Below are 21,333 nucleotides of genomic sequence, written 5' to 3' on the forward strand. Positions count from 1 at the left end.
TTTTTTTTCTTTTTGGTTAGGAAGTTAACCACTTTAACAGGAAAATTATTTTTAAAATAAATAAATAAAAATCCAGCTTTGGACAGCAAATGGCAACTCAGATAGAAAGGCTTGTCTCAAGTGGTTCAAGCTGGGGAAGATGTTAACAAGCATAGACCAGAAAGCATCAGTATGATCAACTGTGAACAAACCACTACCTGTGCTACTGATGATAATGAAACACACCGGGATTTTCTGATCACCCTGAATAAACAGCATTACTCCAACATGTTATTCTACTTTAACAGATTGTGTATTGCAGCAGAATAGATGGTCCAAGACATGAAGCAGTATCAATCCTGATTTTAGTTAATGATGGGCCATGTGGTGCATGTTTACAAACACCCTTTGCCCCGAGACAAGTGTCACCCTTCACTGGGTCGCAAACCCGCATGGTCTCCCTGGTCACTGCTCCAGCACAACCTTTCATTCCACTCTTCACAGTGATACGGAGCATAGAACAGTCTTCACAAAGGATGCTTTGCACCGAACTGCATTAAATCCCAGTTTACTGGAGGAGGGGCTAATTAATAACCCTACGGTACTGCATCCTGCCTTCAGCAGAGCAAGATATCCTGATGACAGGACAGTAGATGCATGGACTGCGTGCTCTGCAGCGATATCAAAGCACTTAATTTCTGTATAGCATCCCCACATTATCTTTTCTCTTCCATTGAATTAGGTTGCTTAACAAAAAGCTCTTGCTTTTTTCAGTCCTGTTCATTTTTTAGATTATATGGTTGGTAGAATTCATTCTGTATTTCAGGGGAAAAAAAAATACAGGTGAAAGAAGTCAGAGGGATGACTCCAAAAGCTCCTCTCCTTTTGCTACACATCCAGCTTTTTAAGGTCACTGAAACCTCAGAGATAATAATGTCCAATTAAAGGTGATTCCTCTTACAGAAACACGCTAGGCATTGAACAAGCACAGCAGCTTTAGTTCGTATTATCCAGGCGAGCGCTTGCTGACTTTATTAGGGTAGGGCTAATTCAGAAGATTGTTGTTGAATACCAAGCATACTTGGAGCAGGTCAGAGCATACAGCAGAGATTTCCAAGATAAACAGTTGAAACAAAGGCCCACTTTAATGTCTTAGGCTACTAAGAGGGACCCTGGACGGACAATAGTTCCCTTCTGCTCCCTGAGAGGAGGCGGTGGCCTGTTTCACTTTGAGATACCAAAAGCAATAGGCAGCGTCAGCACCTGGAAGCTCTCCAAAAGCTGTGTGGCCATACACCCACCCTGCACCTTCAGCTTCCCCGTTCTTAGCCTCCAGGTCAGCCCCGTAAGGGCTGCACAGCAGATGGGCAGGGAGAAGAACAGCTCTGAGTCTGCAGATTTTTTTTTTTTTTTTTGCCCCTGCTGAGATTAATACAATGTGGGTCTGAATCCCAAAAGGAAACAGCGCAAAGAACAGACGCCCTTCATCGGTACAACTGCTGGGTTTTGAAGCCTAGTAAGATTAGTGTATTTTGGTCTCTGTTTCCATCAGAGCATCGCACAGCAGATTCACAAGATTCTCTAAAAAATGCTGCTGTAAATATCTACGTAGGTGAAGAGTGCATCACATTCTTCTTTTATCTTTCCTTGAGCTATCCTACAGAATCACCGCTCTCCTTGACAAAAGATTGTTTTTCAATAACCTCATATTCTGCAGGAGTTTGGGGATCCCTTATCCAGTTCTGATGGAGATCGTTTTTAATCTGGCTGCCTGGAGGCCACTCTCATCCCACAGGCTCTGAAACAAAGAAACCAAATGCAGTATTAGCACCTCAGAAGAAACTGCATTACATCATGTTTTGCTTAGGCTGGCACGTCAAGTAACAATTCCAGGGCCAGAACATATTGCTTAAGAATTGGGGTTGTTTATTTCTTGAACGTCATTGCTGTAATATCTTTGTTTAATAATAGTTCTTACCAGCTATACAACTATGTGACATCTGTGGAAAACTTGTTAGATGATGACTTTAGTGTTATGGTATTTCATTTCTTAAGCTCTTAGAAAGTGTAGATTTGCTTCTTTCCCTGCCTCAACTGTACCTTGACTATTATTTTAGGCTTTAGTGGGCTGCTAATCTAATGCTCAGTTGCCAAGGGATGATTAGTTAGTGTCACTCCAGATGCTGAGTTATGATGCTGAACAAAAGTTAGATGCATGAAAAATTTCCCATGTATTTCCCATTGTGTCAGTTTTCAATCAAAGGGATTTAAAGTGTCTAAAACTAAAATAATGTAAATTGAACACAAAGTAGTAAAAACAAACAAACAAACAAAAACTTCAGCTCTATTTTTTTCCCTATTGGAATTCATTCTTTCAACTTGACAGAGGAGGTCAATACAAATATAAATATCTAATTTAAATCTATAAGTAATTTTTGCATACAGAACCCATGAAGTGTGGGGCTTTAATGTGACCCTGTTACACTGCACCAGCCTCTGAAGAGAGAGGCACCAACCTCTTAACTGCAGAAAGTGCAAAGAGGAGGTACTTGAGTACCTTTCACAGGTACCTAAAGCTACATAGGATGAACCCAGGCTTGAAAGAAGAGTTTTTTCATACATTTATGAAACTCAAACTCCAAATTCCAGTAGGCCAAAGGCTATATTATAGGTTTTTAATGAAATTTATAAATACCTTCTTGATATCACATTGCTATATGTGTCTAAAATATTTTTTTTTCCAGTTGGGGACAATATTTTCACCAGTGTTGCTTAAAGTAAGATGTATTCAGGTTTCTAAAGAGGTGACCTGCTTATTAACTTGTTTGGTTTGACATGGACTAAAGAAAAACATGGACAAAAAGGTCTTGTTTCTTAAAAAGTAAAGCTGTCAGTCCCATCCTAGCTGACAACTTTTGACTTTCTGGGTTAGTACTAGCCTTGACAGAAGTGCAGAAGTCTCCAAACTGCTGGTTTCCAGTCATATTTGTGAAAATATTTGTGGAGGGAAAAAGCCATATGACACATTCACAGCTTTTGTTGCCCTTGCAGTTAGATGTTTAAAATCACAGAATCATAGAATCATTAAGGTTGGAAAAGACCTCCAAGGTTATCTGGTCCAACCATCCCCCTACCACCAATATCACCCACTAAACCATGTCCCTAAGCACCATGTCCAGCCTTTCATTGAACACCCCCAGGGACAGTGACTCCACCACCTCCCTGGGCAACCTGTTCCAACACATAACCAAACTTTCTAAGAAAAAATGTCTCCTAATTTCCAACCTGAACCTCCCCTGGCATAACTTGAGGCTATTCCCTCTAGTCCTATCCCTAGTTATCTGCAAGAAGAGGCTGACCCCCAGCTCCCCTGACCCTCCTCTTCTCCAGACTAAATGCCAGTTCCCTGAACTTCCATCAGGTTCCAGCTGGTGATCGATTTTTTAATTCTTCTTAGGTCTGTGAGCGTTGTCCCCAGGACTTGATGTCCAGTGTTTGCTTGGTGTACCGGTAGCAGGAGACTGTCTCTTCTCCTGCATCTCAGTGATGATCCAAGTGTTCAAAATCTAGACCTTACACTGCATGGAAAACACTTGGTCCACAGAGTCGGAAGCAATACTTTTGTATCTGATAGGCAGCATGTAGTTTGCATGTAGTATTTTAGCAACCTCTTGAACGACAAACTTGTTTTATACTGCCTCTAAATATTTCTGTCACGCAGAAGGGAGTGTTTCACATCACTTTCTTCCATTCTTTCTTCTCAGGAAGCTTATGTGATGGCTAGTGTTGACAATCCTCATGTGTGCCGCCTGCTGGGAATCTGCCTGACTTCCACCGTGCAACTGATCACCCAGCTTATGCCTTACGGCTGCCTCCTCGATTACATCCGAGAGCACAAAGACAACATCGGCTCCCAGTACCTTCTCAACTGGTGTGTGCAAATTGCCAAGGTAAGCTGACCAGCACACCTCCAGGGGCAGCTAGGACTCAGACTGCAGCCTGGTGATCTGGCAACATGTTGTGTTTGTTCCCTTACCTGTCCATGTAAGTCTCCATATTCCACCACACCCCATGGTTCCTAGAAACCTTATGGACAACATTAAGCTCTTGCTTTGTTTTCAGCAATCTACCATCTCTGAGCTGCTGTGCAAACCTCATCATCTCTTCAAATTGCTCCCAGGCAGTGTAATATTGTCACCAGTGCATTTATGTCCAAACCAAACACCCAGTAATGAAATGATGGTGATGCAATGAAGCTGTGGCAGAGAAGGGAATAGAATTTGGCAATTCTGAAACCAAAATGCTGCCTCAGTTACTGGATTTCTTTGGCCTGTGCCACAGGGCAAACACTGATGTTAAATATGACACTGAGAATTACTCTGATTTTTCAGGCTGTAATCTCTGTGGTCTGGGGATCGAAACTGCTGATTAATAAATACCAGCTCAGCTGTAGTGTAGGCTGTGTGTGACCAAAAGACATTCAGGCACGCCAAGTCTGCTCTGCAATTTATATGCACTGAGTTGGTGCATGTAATCTGATTGCAAGGGCCATGTTGCCAAATAAAAGCATCATTATCACACCCAGCACTGGCTGCCTGCTTGTGCTAAACTCAGCAACAGAGCCAAAGAGAGGTGTAACGAAGGAGACAGAAGTACAGCCTCTAGCCTTTAGCGGCAAGATGCTGCATTTAGAAGATTGTTAGGTTAGGAAGAATGGAGAAAAAACAATAGCTGCAGTTTGTATGACATTTGTTGTACGTGAGCACTGTTTGCAAAGCCCAAGTGCTCAGCTGCTGCTTATTTCAGTAACTCCGGTCCTGAAGTTAACCACACACTTACAGCCTTATCGGTCCCTTGAGACCTTGTATACATCTCAGGCTCTCCTGGCTGTGGTTTGCTTTCAGGAAACATGCTGAGGACCTCAGAAACATATCCACCAAAAGTATACAGAGCACATTTTTCATCTCGGTGTGTGTACTTCTTACAGCACATTCCTCAGCAAATGAATTTTAATTTATGCATCCACCCGGGATGTGAACTGCTGTTATTCTGACTATTTTGCTCTCTCGTTTGAAATCAATTACTGTACTGTCTAGGTCTCACTCGCTTTGGAGGATGAGCTGGAGGCCACATTTTCCTCCTTTTTCTCTTCCTCCTCATTGCTTTTTAAGGTGGCAAAATCAGTCCCCAAATCAATCCTCAGGGCATCACATTTGTTGTGCACTTGCCCGAAATGTTGCCATTCACAATTGTTAGCTTCTGTTTGATTTTTTTTCACATCGGTTCAACGTTCACCCATAGCAACCTCCACCCTCTCCAGTGCTGCTTGACCTTCAGCACGCTCCTTTGTGTCGCTCTGTACTGAAGTTCTCCTCAAAGCCCTCATAAATCTCATGCATGGCTTTTTCCCACCAATGAGTCTGGTGTTACTAATCTGATAAAGTCAAGCCTGATATTTTGACTTTCTCTGACTCTTTAAAATGTACTTTTTTGGGAAGGAGAAAAATTGTAGCAAGGATATTTGTGTCTGGAAACTACCCAGCAGGGAGGCAAGTCCACTGTGAAGGTTTTTGTTTCTGTTTTCACAGCTTTAAAATAATTTCTCTTTGTATTTTTTGCAAACATCATCTTTCACTGAGGTACACAGCCATGTCATTCAGACAAAATGTTATGACAGAGTATATACACACCATGTGTAAAAACACTGTGAAGTAACTGAACACATTAGTCTCATCCTTAATGATGAAAATAGCTTGAATCCCAGGCCTGCACAAAATTATAGATCTGCTGCACTTTCTGCATGAGCAGTTCAACGTCTCCAGTGTATGGTTATCCATGTGTACAAGTCTTTTGGCTATCAGCATCTTAAATAGCTGAGTGCAAAACTGATATTCTGCTTTTCAGCAGCTTTGAGTCCTAATAAGTCTCTGCAGAAATACATGTTTAGCAGGAAATTTTTTGCTCTACTGAGGCGAGATTATGTGATTTTTTTTAAGATAGTCTGTTTTATGTCGGCAGCTCAAGATTTTTTTGTTTCAAGAGCTCTGCTCATTAAGGATATATTTGTATAATTAAATGCATACTCTTGGTGGCATTGTGCCAGTTTGTTTGGGTGGTTTGTTTTGGCAACATGAGCAGCTCTTAGCGCAGGGGTGAAGTTCTGCTGAGAAAATGCAGTGGAGGATTCGCTGGTGGTCCAGGTTAACAGTGGGCTTAGGAAGAGGGTGGAGGCTGGAAAGGAATTACTCCCTCCAATGCTCTGTCATCACATCACAGTGATCATTTTGGTGTTAATTTTGTAGGCGAGAAGCACTTTTTATTTATTCTCGCTTCATAAAAATACAAGCACATAAGCTACTGCCAGCAGAAAGATATCGACTGGGAATAATTGTGGTTTTTAGAAAGGATCTTGCAGGAAACTTAGAAATTGTGAACTTTTGATTCCATACACCAAGAGATTGGAGTTGAGGGAACAGAGAATAATCCCTGTGGTCAGAGAGGCAGATGTTAGATTCATGCCTTGAAAGTCAAAACAGCACAATTAGCCATTTTATCTTCTGAGAGATCTGCAGTCACTCCAGAGAAAAGTCTATTCTTCCTCAAGAGAAGTTGTACCAAAACAGCACGTATACTATGGTGAATGCAGTCTAATCATGGGAGGCAGTGAAACTGGAAGAACTTGCCTTTTCAAAGACAACTTGAAAATAGATGCAACTCTGAGCTCAGCCATAAAAAGAATTTTATTTTATTTTTTTTTACCCTTTTCCTTTTATCGCCTTTCCAGCATATGCCTATTTGTTAGCATTGAGAAGGCAGAGTACATGGTAATGAGGCACAGAACTGGTAATATTGAATGATTAATTTATTTTTACTTGCATTCCTCTCAGGCCATTTGCATCTAAGTGCTCCCGATGAAGTTGGCCTGTGTGCACAGGGCAGATGAGAGTTATTGTCTGTACTACACTATCCTGGGGTCACCAAGGTTGCACAAGCACAGCTGAAAAATGGGTTTGCCCACTCATTTGCCAGTGCTATCCTGATTTTGTGTCTTGAACTAAATTCTAGAAGAACCCCTGCTATACCTGCTGCCATCCTTTTTTTCTCTATGACTCCGCTGGAATATGGACCCATAAAAATGTTACTATAGGGCAGAACCACAGCCACCACCTTCTCCATCTAACTGCAAATGCATGCCCTCACCCTAACAATCAGAATCACGTAATTCAAAATAGCAAACCTTTTTCTGAACGAGGGGTAGGTTAACGTGTGTATATGGTGGTGTGCATACAGTTACCACTGAGCAGCTGAAGTTTGGCAACTTGATTGTGCCTCAAAGCCCAAAGTGTGTATGTGGGATGCCAACCTCTAGTCTGTTGTATTGCAGGGAATGAACTATTTGGAGGAACGTCGCCTGGTGCATCGTGACCTTGCTGCCAGAAACGTCCTCGTTAAGACTCCTCAGCATGTGAAAATCACGGACTTTGGGCTGGCAAAGCTGCTTGGTGCCGACGAGAAGGAGTATCACGCAGAGGGAGGCAAGGTAAAACGCACCAGAGTATGGATGAACTGCTGTGTGTTCGTTGGTGTTTTTGCTTGTGCATGAGTCTTTCTGTTAAAAACAGGAAAAAAAGAGAGTGGGCTTTTCAAAGGGCTCAGCTGCAATCTCAGCTTGCTGCCTTTGAAGACTGTGGGAGTCCGCTGAGCACAGCCAGAGCAGCGTCAGGCCAGTGTGACTGCAGTGGGAGCAGAGGTAGCAGAGCAACAAATGCTTTTGAAATTCCCACCCAGAATGTCTGGGAAAAACCAAGGTTATTTAAAAAAACATTGAAAAAAGAAGCCTGTCTGAATTCATCATGTAGCCAACACCAATAACACTGTGCAGTTTATGAAGAGAAAGGGAACGCTGTATATTTATAGCAGAAGAAAGACCTGTCAGACTTGGTTCAACACGCCTTCAATGTTGTACTACGTGCTGATGGAGGGAATGTATCCTGCTGAGAAATTAAAGAGAAGCTGCTTGCAAATATTGCAGAGACCATAAATGGAAACCATATGAGCACAGATCTGTCTTTGTCATAAACCTTAGACTGGATTTCTTACAGTAGAAGAAGGATAAAAAAATATAAATTGGACTGTTAAAAATATTGTAAAGATTTCTAATTAACTTAAAACTCCACAATTTCCAGGTTCAACATAATAAATTAGAATAATAATAAGGGACTCAGAAGTTGCCTGCTTTGCCTCTCAGCTGGTTGTGTTTTTTTTTTTTTTGTTTTTTATTTTCCTTTCTTCAACCAAACTATTGGCTTAAACACCACCTGGTGGTAAATATTGCTGATAAAATTTTGATCTGTCTTACGGCTTGTTTGTGAATTTTCCTAGGTTCCTATTAAATGGATGGCCTTGGAGTCAATTTTACACCGGATTTACACTCATCAAAGTGATGTCTGGAGTTATGGTGAGTCTAAAAACAGAATTATTGTGGATGTTCTGGAACAATTGCAGTGACTATGCAGCATCCTTTATTCTTTTTGTTATCTTAAGATTTAGAGTTTAAACCTAAATCATGGGCCAAAATCACCTATTCAACAAAATAAAATTCACACAAAACTGAGTGGTGGTGAGGTGTAAGGTGTCTTACAGAATATGCTTTCACACGATGAGCTCTTCCCTGACTGAAGCTGCAGGTAGGAGACTGCACTCCATGTGGTCATCTTCTGCTGAGGCTTTTCTTCAGCATCTTCATGTGGAATAGAACTGGACAGACAATAAAGCAGAATAATGAATAGGCAGACTTAAAACTATTGGCCACATGATCAGGTAGTGTCAATCGGTGTAACTCTGCCGTTTTCTGCCATCACTATTTCAGGTGATAGCAGAAACTTACTTGGTGGTGGTGGCTAACCTGGTAGCCTAAAATGTTTTGGAGTACTTACCTGCCTGTGCTTCAGCACAGGGCAGGTGGTAGGATGTCCCGGAATTGAGAGGACAACAGAAAAAGGGAATCAAAGCAATACCCTCCATAGAGAATTAATTTTATACTTGGTATAGTTTCATAAGTCAACTTCAAAGAAAGACGAGCTGAAAGGAAACTTGACAGAGAAACTTGCTGCAAAATTTCCACTCTGCGTTCTCTTATACTCCTGGAAAATGTTTAGTACAGATGGTCAAACCCTGTGTCCTGTTAAAAAAAGGCCTCTGCTCCCCTTAATCCATTTATGTATCTTGGCTTCCAAAATCTTGTTTTGTATCCTAAGCTACCAGACAATCACAACAGCTACATCACAGAGTATGTGGTATGTCAGCAAACGACACTGAGGCAGCTGGTTTACACATCTTTCAACAACTGCTCTTGCTTGTCTCCAAAGAGATAATTTTAAACAAAAAGACAACTTCCATTTTTAAAACCACCTCCTAGGCTTGAGTCGGGAGTTGATAACCTGTATTTCCTTTCTGTGGGTCTGGGAAGTCTGTGGGACATTCAACACTAAGATACTAGAAGTATGATTTCAACCTGTTTTATTAATTTGTCTCTCTTTAAAATCATGGTAAAAAATGCTTTTGCTGCGTATGCACTGACTCTCACAGGCAGACACACTCTTGCTGCCTCTCTGCGCCCAGCCAGGCACCCTGACTCCCACCAAACCTCTGTCACTGTCTTCTCCTTTCCCCCTGCAGGTGTAACAGTTTGGGAGCTGATGACATTCGGGTCCAAGCCCTACGATGGGATCCCTGCTAGTGAAATCTCCTCTGTCTTGGAGAAGGGCGAGCGTTTGCCCCAGCCTCCCATCTGCACCATTGATGTGTACATGATCATGGTCAAATGTGAGTTCGGATGGTTTGTGGGTACTCCTCTAAGCTCAAAAAATGGCACTGTTGCTTTCATTATATCACATTTCTATATGCTGAATTCTTGGCAACGGCATGGAAATATGGTTATGTGAAAAAGATTGTGTGCTCCTTTTACAAGATGAGTGCCATGAGCATAGACACCACAGCACTGTCAGATGCACTTCAAGATCCTGAGTTCCTCATCTGATTTCTTCCCTGTTTTTTCAGTTGCTCCTTTCCAGCACCAACTGTTGCAGTAAAATAGCACAAGAGGTAGGGTGTCTCTAAAGCACTTTTTGACCAGATAGGGCACAGCAAAGGGCTTCTGAATCCCAATCCCCTTTTTCATCTATGTCAGCTGCTAGAATATCAGATTATTACCTTGCCTCCTACATATCCCCTAAGCTGGGACTGGGCTGCATCCCTGCTCACTAGTGTTTGTGAGGATGCTGAGAGGCAGCCCACTAGGTGGCATTTAAGACCTTCTCATTGGAGCAAACTGTACCTGTTGCTGAAATAGGAGCCATGCTACCATGAGCACACGGTAGTGCAGCACTTCTGGGGACTCCTGGAGCACCTGCGCAGTTTTCCAGCACTGTTTTACTACCTCCATCATTCTTCCAAAACTGCCAGGCATTCATGTTAAATGCTGAAATTCACACCAGCTAGTGGCTGGCGAATGAACTTTCTTTGTACCATGCATGTATGCTTTATTTCAAGTTCTGTGTTTGATTGCCAAAGTAACTTTAACTGTGCATTGCTCTCCCTGCTGTCCCACCAGGCTGGATGATCGATGCAGACAGCCGACCCAAGTTCCGTGAGCTGATTGCGGAGTTCTCCAAAATGGCCCGTGACCCTCCACGCTATCTTGTTATACAGGTAGGAAACCCAACAGCAGTAACATGTCTGATGGGCATTTAATATGAGGCCCAAAATGATTTATAACGCATAGGAAAACATATTCCTGGCTTGGACAGGTTTTCCACAATTTTTTTTTTTTCCACTTAAAAGAAGCCAGACCCCACGGGCCCATGTTCTAATGGCATGCTTCCTGCTGGGGCAGAATGATTTCTCCTGCCTGTACCACTGCTGGGTGCTGCAGCAAAAGGTTTTGTTTTATTGGCATTTACTTGAAACTAAAAGATACAGCATAAATGGCATAGATGCGAGGGAGCAAAAGCTGACTGAAATGACAGAGCTTTCTATTTCAGAGAATAAGAGAGCTGAATCTGTTGGACTGTTTATCTCCCTGCTGATGAAGGATTATTTCCTGTTAAGTGTTTGCTGAAACATGACGTGGAAAGGGAAGCCATTTAGGAAAGTGAGAGCAGTTGCAGAATAGATTTTGAACATCCTCTCTGGCTCTGACAAAAGGAAACAGAGCTGAGCTGTTCGTGATGCTCTCTGCAGTGAGAGCTCACGCTCAGTAAGAGCATGAGTTGAGAAAATGTATTGCAATTAGCATTTAACACATGCTGATAATTTAAGGCCAAGTTCTACTGCTGCCTTCCATGCCTTAACAAGCTTAGCTGGAACTCCACACAGAATTTTGAGACCAGTCAATATTTAATTTGTACGGGTCCCAGTCTATGCCCAGTAACATACTGCAATCACTAGAGGAGAACAGAGTTTGAACCTCTTAAAAATGCAGATATTTTACAGCAGTATAGACATTGCAGACCCAAATTTTCGTAAATTTGGTTAAATAAGCAGATCAAAATATTGCATCTTGGGCTTCTTACTGAATTTCTTTGTCTCTTAGAGAACAGGATAACAAGGGCTCGGAGGGAGCCTGTGAGTCCTTCCTCACACTGATTTCTCTCACAGGGAGACGAAAGGATGCACTTGCCCAGCCCTACAGATTCCAAGTTTTATCGCACTCTGATGGAGGAGGAGGACATGGAAGACATTGTGGATGCAGATGAGTATCTCGTCCCACACCAGGGCTTCTTCAACAGTCCATCTACATCCCGGACTCCTCTCTTGAGTTCATTGGTAGGAAGCATTTCCTCTCTGAGAACAGAAAAAGCAATTTGAGAGTGAAGCGTTTCTCATGATGCCTATATTTTCTCTCTCTCTCTTTTTAAAAGAGCGCTACTAGCAATAACTCTGCTACAACCTGCATCGACAGAAACGGGGTAAGTGGGGTGACTTGTAAAAGAGGAGTAGCACTCTGAGGTCATTTTCCTATTGAAACTCCCCTCCCTCCATTTATACATCATTTATGCGAATAAGCTTCTACAAAACAGTCTCTTCAATACTGATTTTCTGCACTCCCAACCTAGCAGGGGCACCCAGTGAGGGAAGACAGTTTTGTCCAGAGGTACAGCTCAGACCCAACAGGCAACTTCTTGGAGGACAGCATAGATGATGGCTTTCTGCCTGCTCCAGGTGAGTACCTCTCCTGTGTGTCCATCCCAGAGCTATTCATTCACAAGCCATTTGGTTATATCCCTTAAGATTCTTGCTTGAATGTAGTCATTTTCCTTCTTCTTCTAGAGAAAGGAAGCAGTCCAAATGCTTCCTGCTTTTATTTGCTAGGTAAGCAAGAATGAAAATGGATGCGCATATCCTTTCTTATACTTTTCTGGCCACCTCTCATTTCAGTTCCTTCACAAGCCAGGTTCCTCATGTTTGCCATGTGTGCCATCAGGCTGGGGAGTTTGGGTGTGTGTGGGTGTATGTTTGAAGCCTTCTACTACTTCAGAAAATAGCCTGTAAAAATGTTTTTCACCCTTAAAGCCCTTTCTGCAATACAAACAGTTTTCTGGTAGCGTCACTGCTTTCAGATGTTGATACACAAAAGGAAGCTCACAGTTTCCCATTTACTTACAGCGTGGGTAGTTGTAGAGTGAGCCAGAAAGTGGGTTAAGCAGTCATGATGCTTTTGATGTAAAAATAAAATAAAAAAATCAGCCTTCTATCCATTACCCCCAAAAAAACAGCTGAAAAGACTGATAGATCCTGCAAGGGATGGCATGTAAGCGAGATGTGGAGTCTCTCTTGCTGCCTATCCTGTATTTTCAAGGTATTTCCCTTGTCTTTAAGCATTTTTCAAGGGAAATGGCTTCTGGCAGCCAAACTTCCTGACTGAAATTTCAGAACAGTATCTGGGACGTAGCCACCCACACAACACTAAAATCAGCAGTAGCTATTTAGCAGTCTCGTGGTCAGTCATCCTTCTGCTGCTTTGAACACTGCACTCCTGAAGGTGTACTCCAGGGTGGTGCCACAGCATGGCAGTCGCTGTATTTGGCTCTCTTCCCCTCCTAATGCAAAGCTGGGAAGTTTGGTGAGATGCTGTGTGCGAAAAGCGTGGTGTAGCTTGGTTAAAACTGCACCTCGAGTGATGCAAATGGCTGCACTATTTACACGTCTACATTTTCAGTATCTCATTTGTCTGTTTTTAACTCCAGAGTATGTAAACCAGTCGATGCCCAAGAAACCATCTACCGCAATGGTCCAGAATCCAATCTACAATAACATCTGCCTCACAGCAAACTCAAAGCTCCCCACGGACTCGAGCTACCAGAATTCCCACAGCACAGCCGTGGACAACCCCGAGTATCTCAACACCAACCAGTCTCCGCTGGCTAAAACAGTCTTTGAGAGCTCTCCTTACTGGATCCAGTCAGGTAACCACCAAATAAATCTGGACAATCCTGACTACCAGCAGGACTTCTTACCGAAGGAAACGAAACCTAACGGTCTCTTGAAAGTTCCTGCGGCTGAAAACCCAGAGTACTTGAGGGTAGCAGCACCAAAAAGTGAATACATTGAAGCTTCGGCATGACCATAGAGAATTTCTTCTTGCAGCGAGGCAAGCCAGACTCGTGGTGAATCACCTGGCTGCTGCAAGAACAGACTCTGCTCAGCGTGAATGGCAACCACAATGCATCAATAAGCACACCTTCCCTTTTCAGCGCGTGGGCTGAAACTGCAAAGCCCATCTAACAGGACAGCTTGGGTCTTTTCTTGCCCATTTCCACGTATTAACTGAGGTGCCAGCCCTGCACTGAGATGTGTGTTGAAATGGAGCAAGATCTACCTGTAAAGGAGAAATATGGATGCATTCCTTTTGTTTTCAAATGGTAGCATGGTAAGAAGCCACTCTGGGATGAACTTGAGAGCTGTACACATTGTACAGTCAAATTCCTTTCTACAGCGTGTATTTTTATAAATGTTTCTTAACAGAATTTTTGGATCTTTTACAAGATCAGATGCTTGTACTGCTGGTCTGTTATGTGGTGCTCAGATCACCAGCAGGAAGAAAAATAATGTTACTAAATAGTTTTCCAAAATTCCTGGAACGGAAAAAGTTATTCCAAACCACCGGATTTTTACAAATTGGCTCCATATACTGCTTCTTGGCACGAACAGGAAAAGTGCATCTGGGGGACGTATGGGAGATTCTGTCCATAGCAGGATGGGGCGGATCGCTCTGGGGAAAACTAGCACGAGGAGCAAACGGCAGGACACATCACCTACTGACCACTACTGCTAAAAGCGGACAGGAGGAACTCAGCACAGAATCATTTATAGATGTTTATAAAGCGCTCACTGCTCGGTTTTCTAATGGTCAAACACAAGACGTTTTTCTGATCCATTTTGTAGGAGCTGTAGAGATGTCAAAATGTCTTTCTTCGACAAAACTGTTAAAGATGTTGAAAACTGAAAAATGAAGTGTCAAATAATGTTTAACAGTCTTTAATTAAATGTCAAGGAAATGCAAATGGTGGCAAATTGGAGCATTCATGAGACACACAGGATGCACTATACTAAATTAAACTTGACTAGGGCAAGAAACACAGGTAGCTCTAGCCAAGCACTTTTATTTCCCTTCTTAAAGGGACTCCGAGCAGAAATTATCCTGTATATAATTTGGCAAAGAAAAGGGTGGTGTCAGCGTTACACTTTCTGCACTTCAAGGCAGAATACAGCGAATTGCTGCATCAGGCCGGGGCAGAGGCTGAGGCTATTTGCCGCATTGTACCTCCCCCTTAGGTTAACCTTTTATAGCCCCTGTCAGTGCAGGAGGAACAGTGAAAATGCTTTAAGGAAAGGAAGAGTAATCTGGAGCGACAGAAAAAGTTGTCTTCTTCTTCTGAAACACAGGGCTGCCTACAGCTTCTTTATACACCCATCCTGGTCTGTAACCAGCGTGGAAGAGGCAGACCAGCCAAAGCTAGAATTTTAGCTTAATAGTTAGTATATAGACCCTGTGTGTTAACGGTGTGTCAATCACAGTAAGTGAAACAGCTATTCTTTCGAGGGACCCCTGTTACAGAACTTAAACTCCTCCGTCATTAACATTTCTTATGAAGGTAGCAGGAGTAAAATGCCCAAAGCGTGAATTCAGCCAGTAACTTAGAAGCAGCTTGGCAGTGTTATTTTAATCAAATCATTAGCTCAGAAATCAAATGCACATTTGGCAATTCTGGTACGAAGGCCATTAACTAGTTAAGTGTTGGGAACTTACTTGAGGTAGCACTTTAAGTAGCAAGAAATTGTTAAATGTGTGCTGCCACTGTGCTTTGAGTCTCTCAGTGCATGCTTCAGTTTAAGTATTGCATCTGGACCCCAGGATCAAGCAGAAAATCCTTAGAACATTGGTTTTACAGATTTATTGAGGAGTAAAGGAGAAGAGTGGTCATGTGAAATGACCCTTTTTAAGAGTAATGCAGTGGAAAATGTGTTAGTAACTTCTGTGCGTGCTGTAGTTCATCAGCCACACTGCAGTTTGGGGTAAAGAAGTATATTTGGTCAAAATCCAGTGGTAGTCCTGGTGTGCTGTTTCACAGATTTGTGTCAGTGTAACCAAGTCCTAGCCACAGCACTATGGAAGATGCAGTATTTGATTATTACTTGCTTGTGTTTAAGACAATAACCAAAATTCAGTTCCTATGTCCAACTTGTGACAGATTACTCTGTGCATTCCTGAGAGCAGATTTGTTCTGTTGCTCTCACAAGTGTGCAGCCTGTATGGACAAGCAGTGCTTTTCTCTCCACCCACTACCCCAGGAGGAATGTAAATAAAATGAAAATGTATTTTAACAGAAATCATGGATAATTTTCAGATTGCTAAATCTGTTATGTCTCTAAGCAGAGCACTAGAAAATCATACAGTGCAAGTTCTCCTGCAGGATCTTTCCAACACTATTGCACAGAAGAATGTACTGGTGTTTTGATTTAACCTTCTATCTAAAACAAGAAAGCCACTGAGAAGTGGCAATATGTATCACCAGCATTATGTAGCATGAAAATTATTTAATAAAGGTTGATTTGCTTGCCCTTTTAAAGCAATTTAGGAGGAATTCAGTAGAGACTCATTACTAGTAAGGGTCTTATTTACTAGTAAGGGAAATTCATCTAAAATTAAACAATGTAAGTTTGAAAGATCATAATTTTTGGAATATATTGTTTCTGATGAGAAAAGTAAGAAAGAAGATTTAGGACTACAAGCTCTTGATATAAGCATACAGGAAGATTCCAGATTTGTGGGATTAGCTGAATTGTGAAATAATTCCAGTAAATATGTACCCTCTAAGCCATGATATGTAAATAGGCAGCTCGGTAATGATTCAAAAGCCAGCAAATGATAAATGGGCAGTGCCTTGAGGAGCAGATACAGTGGCACTGGGAGTGCATAGCTCCAAGGCTGTTGCTGGAGGCACAGGCGCTACAGGGTAGTGGTACTTGTAGAATAACAGGCATTAGCAAGGTATCCAACCATTGCCACTGAGATGAAAAAACAGAGAAGAAAAAAAAAAAAGTAGCTGAAATATCGTTTTTTGTTTTTGCTGTTGTTTCTTTGTTGGCTTTTTTTACCCCACTGCAGGTCATAGACCATCTAACAGCAAATAGCCCCATGCACATCACAGTTGCTTGTAAAAGCAAACATGGTCAGGCAGCGGTTTTGGGGAGGGGGTCATGGGACCACCTTGCTGATGCAGTGTTGTACAGAATGCAGGCTATTGAATGGGACACAGAAGTTGTGTTTTTTTTTCAAATAATAGAAAAACATAAATGCACTGAGAGCTTACGTAAATCAGCATCCAAAAATAACTTAAAACTTCTGCCGTTGTCTCCAAGGAGGTGCGGGTATAAAATACCGTTTTTTAAAATGCAACTAAATAGGGAAATGTAACAGCCACAGCCACTGTTAAAAGCTAGCAGAGTCTTACCAATCCAAAAAAAAAAAAAGATTCCATTTTCACTATATTTCTCATGGAAGGCAAAATGACAGCACACACAAGTTAGGGCTCAGTGTCTCTTAATCATAAAGCAGCAGTTAACAAGGAACTGTTTTTGCAATAATAATTTAAGCACTACATGCTCGGAGACTTTTAATAACTGCTCAGTATATGAAAATATAAGTCAAGAGTCTTCACATTGCTTTGATGTTTTCCAGTGTACACTGTCAGTGCACTTTACTTCATTTGGGCCTTGGGTTGTTTTCTTCTGCTGCAAAGGGAGTTGGCTTGGGAAATCTCCTTCATGTTGCAATACTTCTGGTAGGGTAAATCCATCTTAGAGGGTGGGATCTTACTCTTTTTTCCAGCTGACAGGCTACTGCACAGTGAGTTTTCCAGAGAAAGCAGTTGGAAATAGACACTGTGCCTGGTGGTTTTGGAACATCTCAGGGTGCTTCCCTGTCCCCCCAGGTCACAGTCAGATGGCTGTGTGAAGGTCCAGCATTACAACATATGCTCTCATGGTTTATTTGAAAGGAAGGGGCTTGTGCAGGGAGAGTAATGCCAGGTTTGGGGCATGGCCAGCTAATCCATCCCAAGACAGCTGCCAAATTTGCCAAAGGACATCACTGAAACCATTGACTGTTACTGCACGCGTGGGTGAGAGTGGATAGATGCACACACTTCTTCCCACTGCCAGAATGAAAAGAAGTCAACTGCATTTCTGCAGAGATTGCCTGTGCAAAACCCAGCATGCTCAGCCTTTGTGCTAAGGGATGACTCTCACCCTAAGCCTGGAGGGTGCAGCCAGGGCTGTTGCAATGTCACAGGACCCCAAGCAGCTCAAGCAGGTCCCATCACAAGGTGCCTGGGGTGTCCTTGGGCTGTCTGGGGGTGCTCCAGGATGCCAGTGAGAAACTTTGCATTTCCAGACAAGCACTCATTTTTCAGATTCAGAGTTCAACACATTTTATTAGTATGACTGCTGCCTCTCCAGATGAGGTGTTACAGGATGCCGGCTTTTATTTCTCCCCATGTTTCTCCATGAGAAAATGTTGAATCAGGACAAAGTATGAAAATGTACCTGTGTCCTCCTCCTGATGAAAACTGTATACTGATGAAGTGTCAAACTCTGTGTATAACACTTAGCAAGAATGCTTTGTAATGTTTTATCACCACTGATTCAATTTTCTATATGGGAATCCCATTTTCTAGTGTTCTTTTTGTAAGTTTTATCTCTTTGTTCCAACATACAACTTTATAAGGAGCCTTTAAAAAAATAGAAAGTTTATATAAAAGAAAAACATGACACCTTTAAGTAGCTTTCTAAATAGGCTGCATTAGGACCAAAGATATAATGTCTTGTTTTCTTGCTTTAAAGGAATAGGGTATTGATCACCAACCACTTCCATAGCATCTCATTACTGGGAAAATCTGCAGAACTCATTGGGACTGGGCCATAGTGCCACTGTGCCAGGAGGGCTTGACAGGAGGATGAGGCCTGTCCATAGAAAACTAAACCAAATATCAGGACCAGGTAACACTTCAGGGCCAGATCTATGACCTCTACACATTTTTGATTCATTGTCTATTGAATACAATTGTAAAACAAAAACACAAGAAAAAAATAAACAAATACTTTATGCTTTGGCTCAACATCAGGAAAAAATACAATGATGTGAAGATGAGATGATTAGATAACTACTTTTTATGTGAGGAAGCGTGTAGGCTGGCAGTGAGAGTTTAAAATGATAATACTTTGGGTTATGTATTACTTTAATTGTGAGGGGGAGTTGAAATCACGGCACTTCCATGATAGGCTTTACTTTCTGTCACATGTTTTGCCTACTTTGGGCATTGGGCAGATCACCTGTGTTAGCATAGCCTGGTGGACTGAACATTATAGCTCATTCATATGAGTAAGAGGTACTTCACATAAATCCCTCATTCTTTTACATGGGAAGATGAAGCGGACAAGGAGAGAAAAGTGTGGTGACAGTAGGCTGTACCACAGGTAGTGGTCAAGGAAACCCTCAGTAACACCAGAGAAAAAGGTTTCCTCATGAAAAAGAGAGAACAGAGGACCTGGCTGGCAAAAGACACATCACCTGCACCACTGTAGTCATCAGGCAAAATACCTTTGGCCAAGACTTGGTGCTGGTGCTCCATCATCAGTTTTGCTCTTGTCCTCTTATGTGTTTCAGCTTTGTTGCAGATGAGGCTGTCTGGATGCAAGACAGAGTGGGTTTTGCGGTCTCTCTGTACCTTTCTTTTTGAAGTAATGGATTTTCTAATTAATAAAGTGAAAAAAAAAATATTCAAAACCACAGCTGTGAACCTATCAACCAGACTTGCTGAAAGTTTTCTTCCCATGTAGCTGATACGGTACATCTTTTCCAGTCACTCTGGAATTTAGCCAAACCATTCTCCTGACCTCTCACAATCTATCTGAAGACTGTGGAATTTCAAATACCATCAGTGCTATCCTCACATTTTATGAAAGGGAATATGTGAAGTAGTCATCTACAATGGTAGGAAGGTTGGCTCACATACCTAGATTTCTTTTTAATCCTACATTCCTAACACTGTTCCCCTTGAAATTAATGGGATGTTTGACTTGATTTCACTGAGAGTATAAAAAAAGGCTAATGTTGAGTGATTTTGATAATCAGAGATCCTATGGATCCATTGCCCCATTTTAGGCTGCTTTGTCTTGATGCAATCAATTGAGTATAAGGAATAATGTTTTGGTTTTAATGAACTGTCAAGCAATATACCCATAGATACAGACAGTACCTTGCAGCATTGTAAAGTTACTCAACTATGAAAGCACTATTTGTACAATAAGAAACTCTCGACTTTTATATGGTTTAATAGTTTATACTGTTGATCAAAGATTGTTTGTATATTGAGCGATAAAAAATGAGGTGTATATTATTCTTTTTAATTGTTTTTAATTTTTGGAGAACTCTATTGTAATATACTGTTGTATTTGGGGGGAAGAAAAATCAGTGGGTAGCTTGTAGGGTTTTTAGCCAGACAGGAACTCACAATAAGGGTTCTTTATTGGTTGACTTAGATTTTCGTACAAGTTGTCACCTTGGGGATTTATCCAGAGCTTAGTGAAACTAATAACAAGACCCTTTCTTCTCTCCAAGACTCTTTGGCCTCTCTCCATATACGGTACTGGAGTTCCATAATGTGAGCAATAATACAGCTAACAATTGTGAAAATTGGAAGTGCAATATGAAAGCCCAGGTGCTGCTTATCAGGGCGCTAATAAAAGCTGCTCTTTCAAAATGCATGGCAGGTTCTCACTTCAGTTTTATGGCAAAAGCAGAAGCACAGTCAAAGCAATCCCTCAAATTCTCATCCATATTACATTTGGCTTATGAAGCCATACTTCTGGCCATCTGTGAATTTCATAGTCATGTGTTGTGCAACAGCATTGCAGCAGGACTCTGTGGTAAGGAAAGTCAAAGTCTCAACTAGAGTCACATACATGCAAAACATTTACATTATTATATGACACTAGCAAGAAAGAGAAATTCTGTTATCAAAGCCAGACAAATAAAGCCTCAGGGTCCCCCGAATATTGGTGTTTAATTATCCAACTGGTGGAACACGTAGCATACAACAGGAATTGCAGGGTCATAAATGTAACAGAGCAAAATACATTGGGTCTACAAGACACTAAAGAAGAGAGGAGCTAGAACTGACAGTACATGTTCAGCCTGGATGAGTCCCTGGTATTGTCATTAGTAAATTAAATAATTTCTGTCTTTATAGATTAACTTTGTACACAGGAGAAAAAAAAAAAAAAAAAAAAAAAAAAACACTACAGCACCTTTCTCATTTTCATCTTTCCATCCAGTCCCTTCCAATACTAGGCTGCATTTTTACCAGCTCAACTTATTTTATGCAGAAATGATGTAGTCTTAATCTTCATATTACTGGTTCTCAGAAATGTCTAATGCGTATTAATGCATGATATTTTTATTTTAATAAAAGTAATTAAATAAATCTTTGCTGTTTGGGAGCATGTTTTTTTTTTTTTTCCTCTTTAGTGATCACCTGCCTTGGGAAGACTGTATGTACATATGTTAGTATTAATATTATTAACTTCAATAGGAAAATGAAACTTATATGTCCATTAATTTCCTATGTGAAGATCACAAAACCACTTACAGATAGATTTAAAAGCCTTCTTTATCAGGCAGGAAACTGCTCTTCCCTGTATTTCACATGTAAGAAATTAAAGGCACAGCAATACTCAGAGAGATGGAGACACTGATGGAGATAAATTCCCCTGCTAAAGAATGGGGTGGGT

The 21,333-nt window shown here is 41.5% G+C and overlaps 1 protein-coding gene across 2 annotated transcripts in view; it reads left to right on the plus strand.

Moving 5' to 3' along the window:
• The window catches only part of EGFR (epidermal growth factor receptor), a 160,199-nt gene extending 139,157 nt beyond the window's left edge, over nt 1–21,042 (plus strand). The window contains exons 20-28 of one of the 2 annotated variants that reach the window (XM_084507754.1): nt 3,744–3,929; nt 7,364–7,519; nt 8,362–8,437; nt 9,658–9,804; nt 10,592–10,689; nt 11,638–11,805; nt 11,901–11,948; nt 12,096–12,201; nt 13,227–21,042. In XM_084507754.1, the coding sequence (XP_084363880.1) occupies nt 3,744–3,929; nt 7,364–7,519; nt 8,362–8,437; nt 9,658–9,804; nt 10,592–10,689; nt 11,638–11,805; nt 11,901–11,948; nt 12,096–12,201; nt 13,227–13,603 (1,362 nt within the window). In that variant the 3' untranslated portion in view covers nt 13,604–21,042. The remainder of the gene's footprint in view (nt 1–3,743; nt 3,930–7,363; nt 7,520–8,361; nt 8,438–9,657; nt 9,805–10,591; nt 10,690–11,637; nt 11,806–11,900; nt 11,949–12,095; nt 12,202–13,226) is intronic. The other variant, XM_084507755.1, reaches the window with a different exon arrangement.
• The last annotated feature ends 291 nt before the right edge of the window (nt 21,043–21,333 follow it).

Source organism: Aythya ferina, assembly GCF_964211825.1.
Source record: "Aythya ferina genome assembly, chromosome: 2".
In the NCBI taxonomy this organism is placed as follows: Eukaryota; Metazoa; Chordata; class Aves; order Anseriformes; family Anatidae; genus Aythya; species Aythya ferina.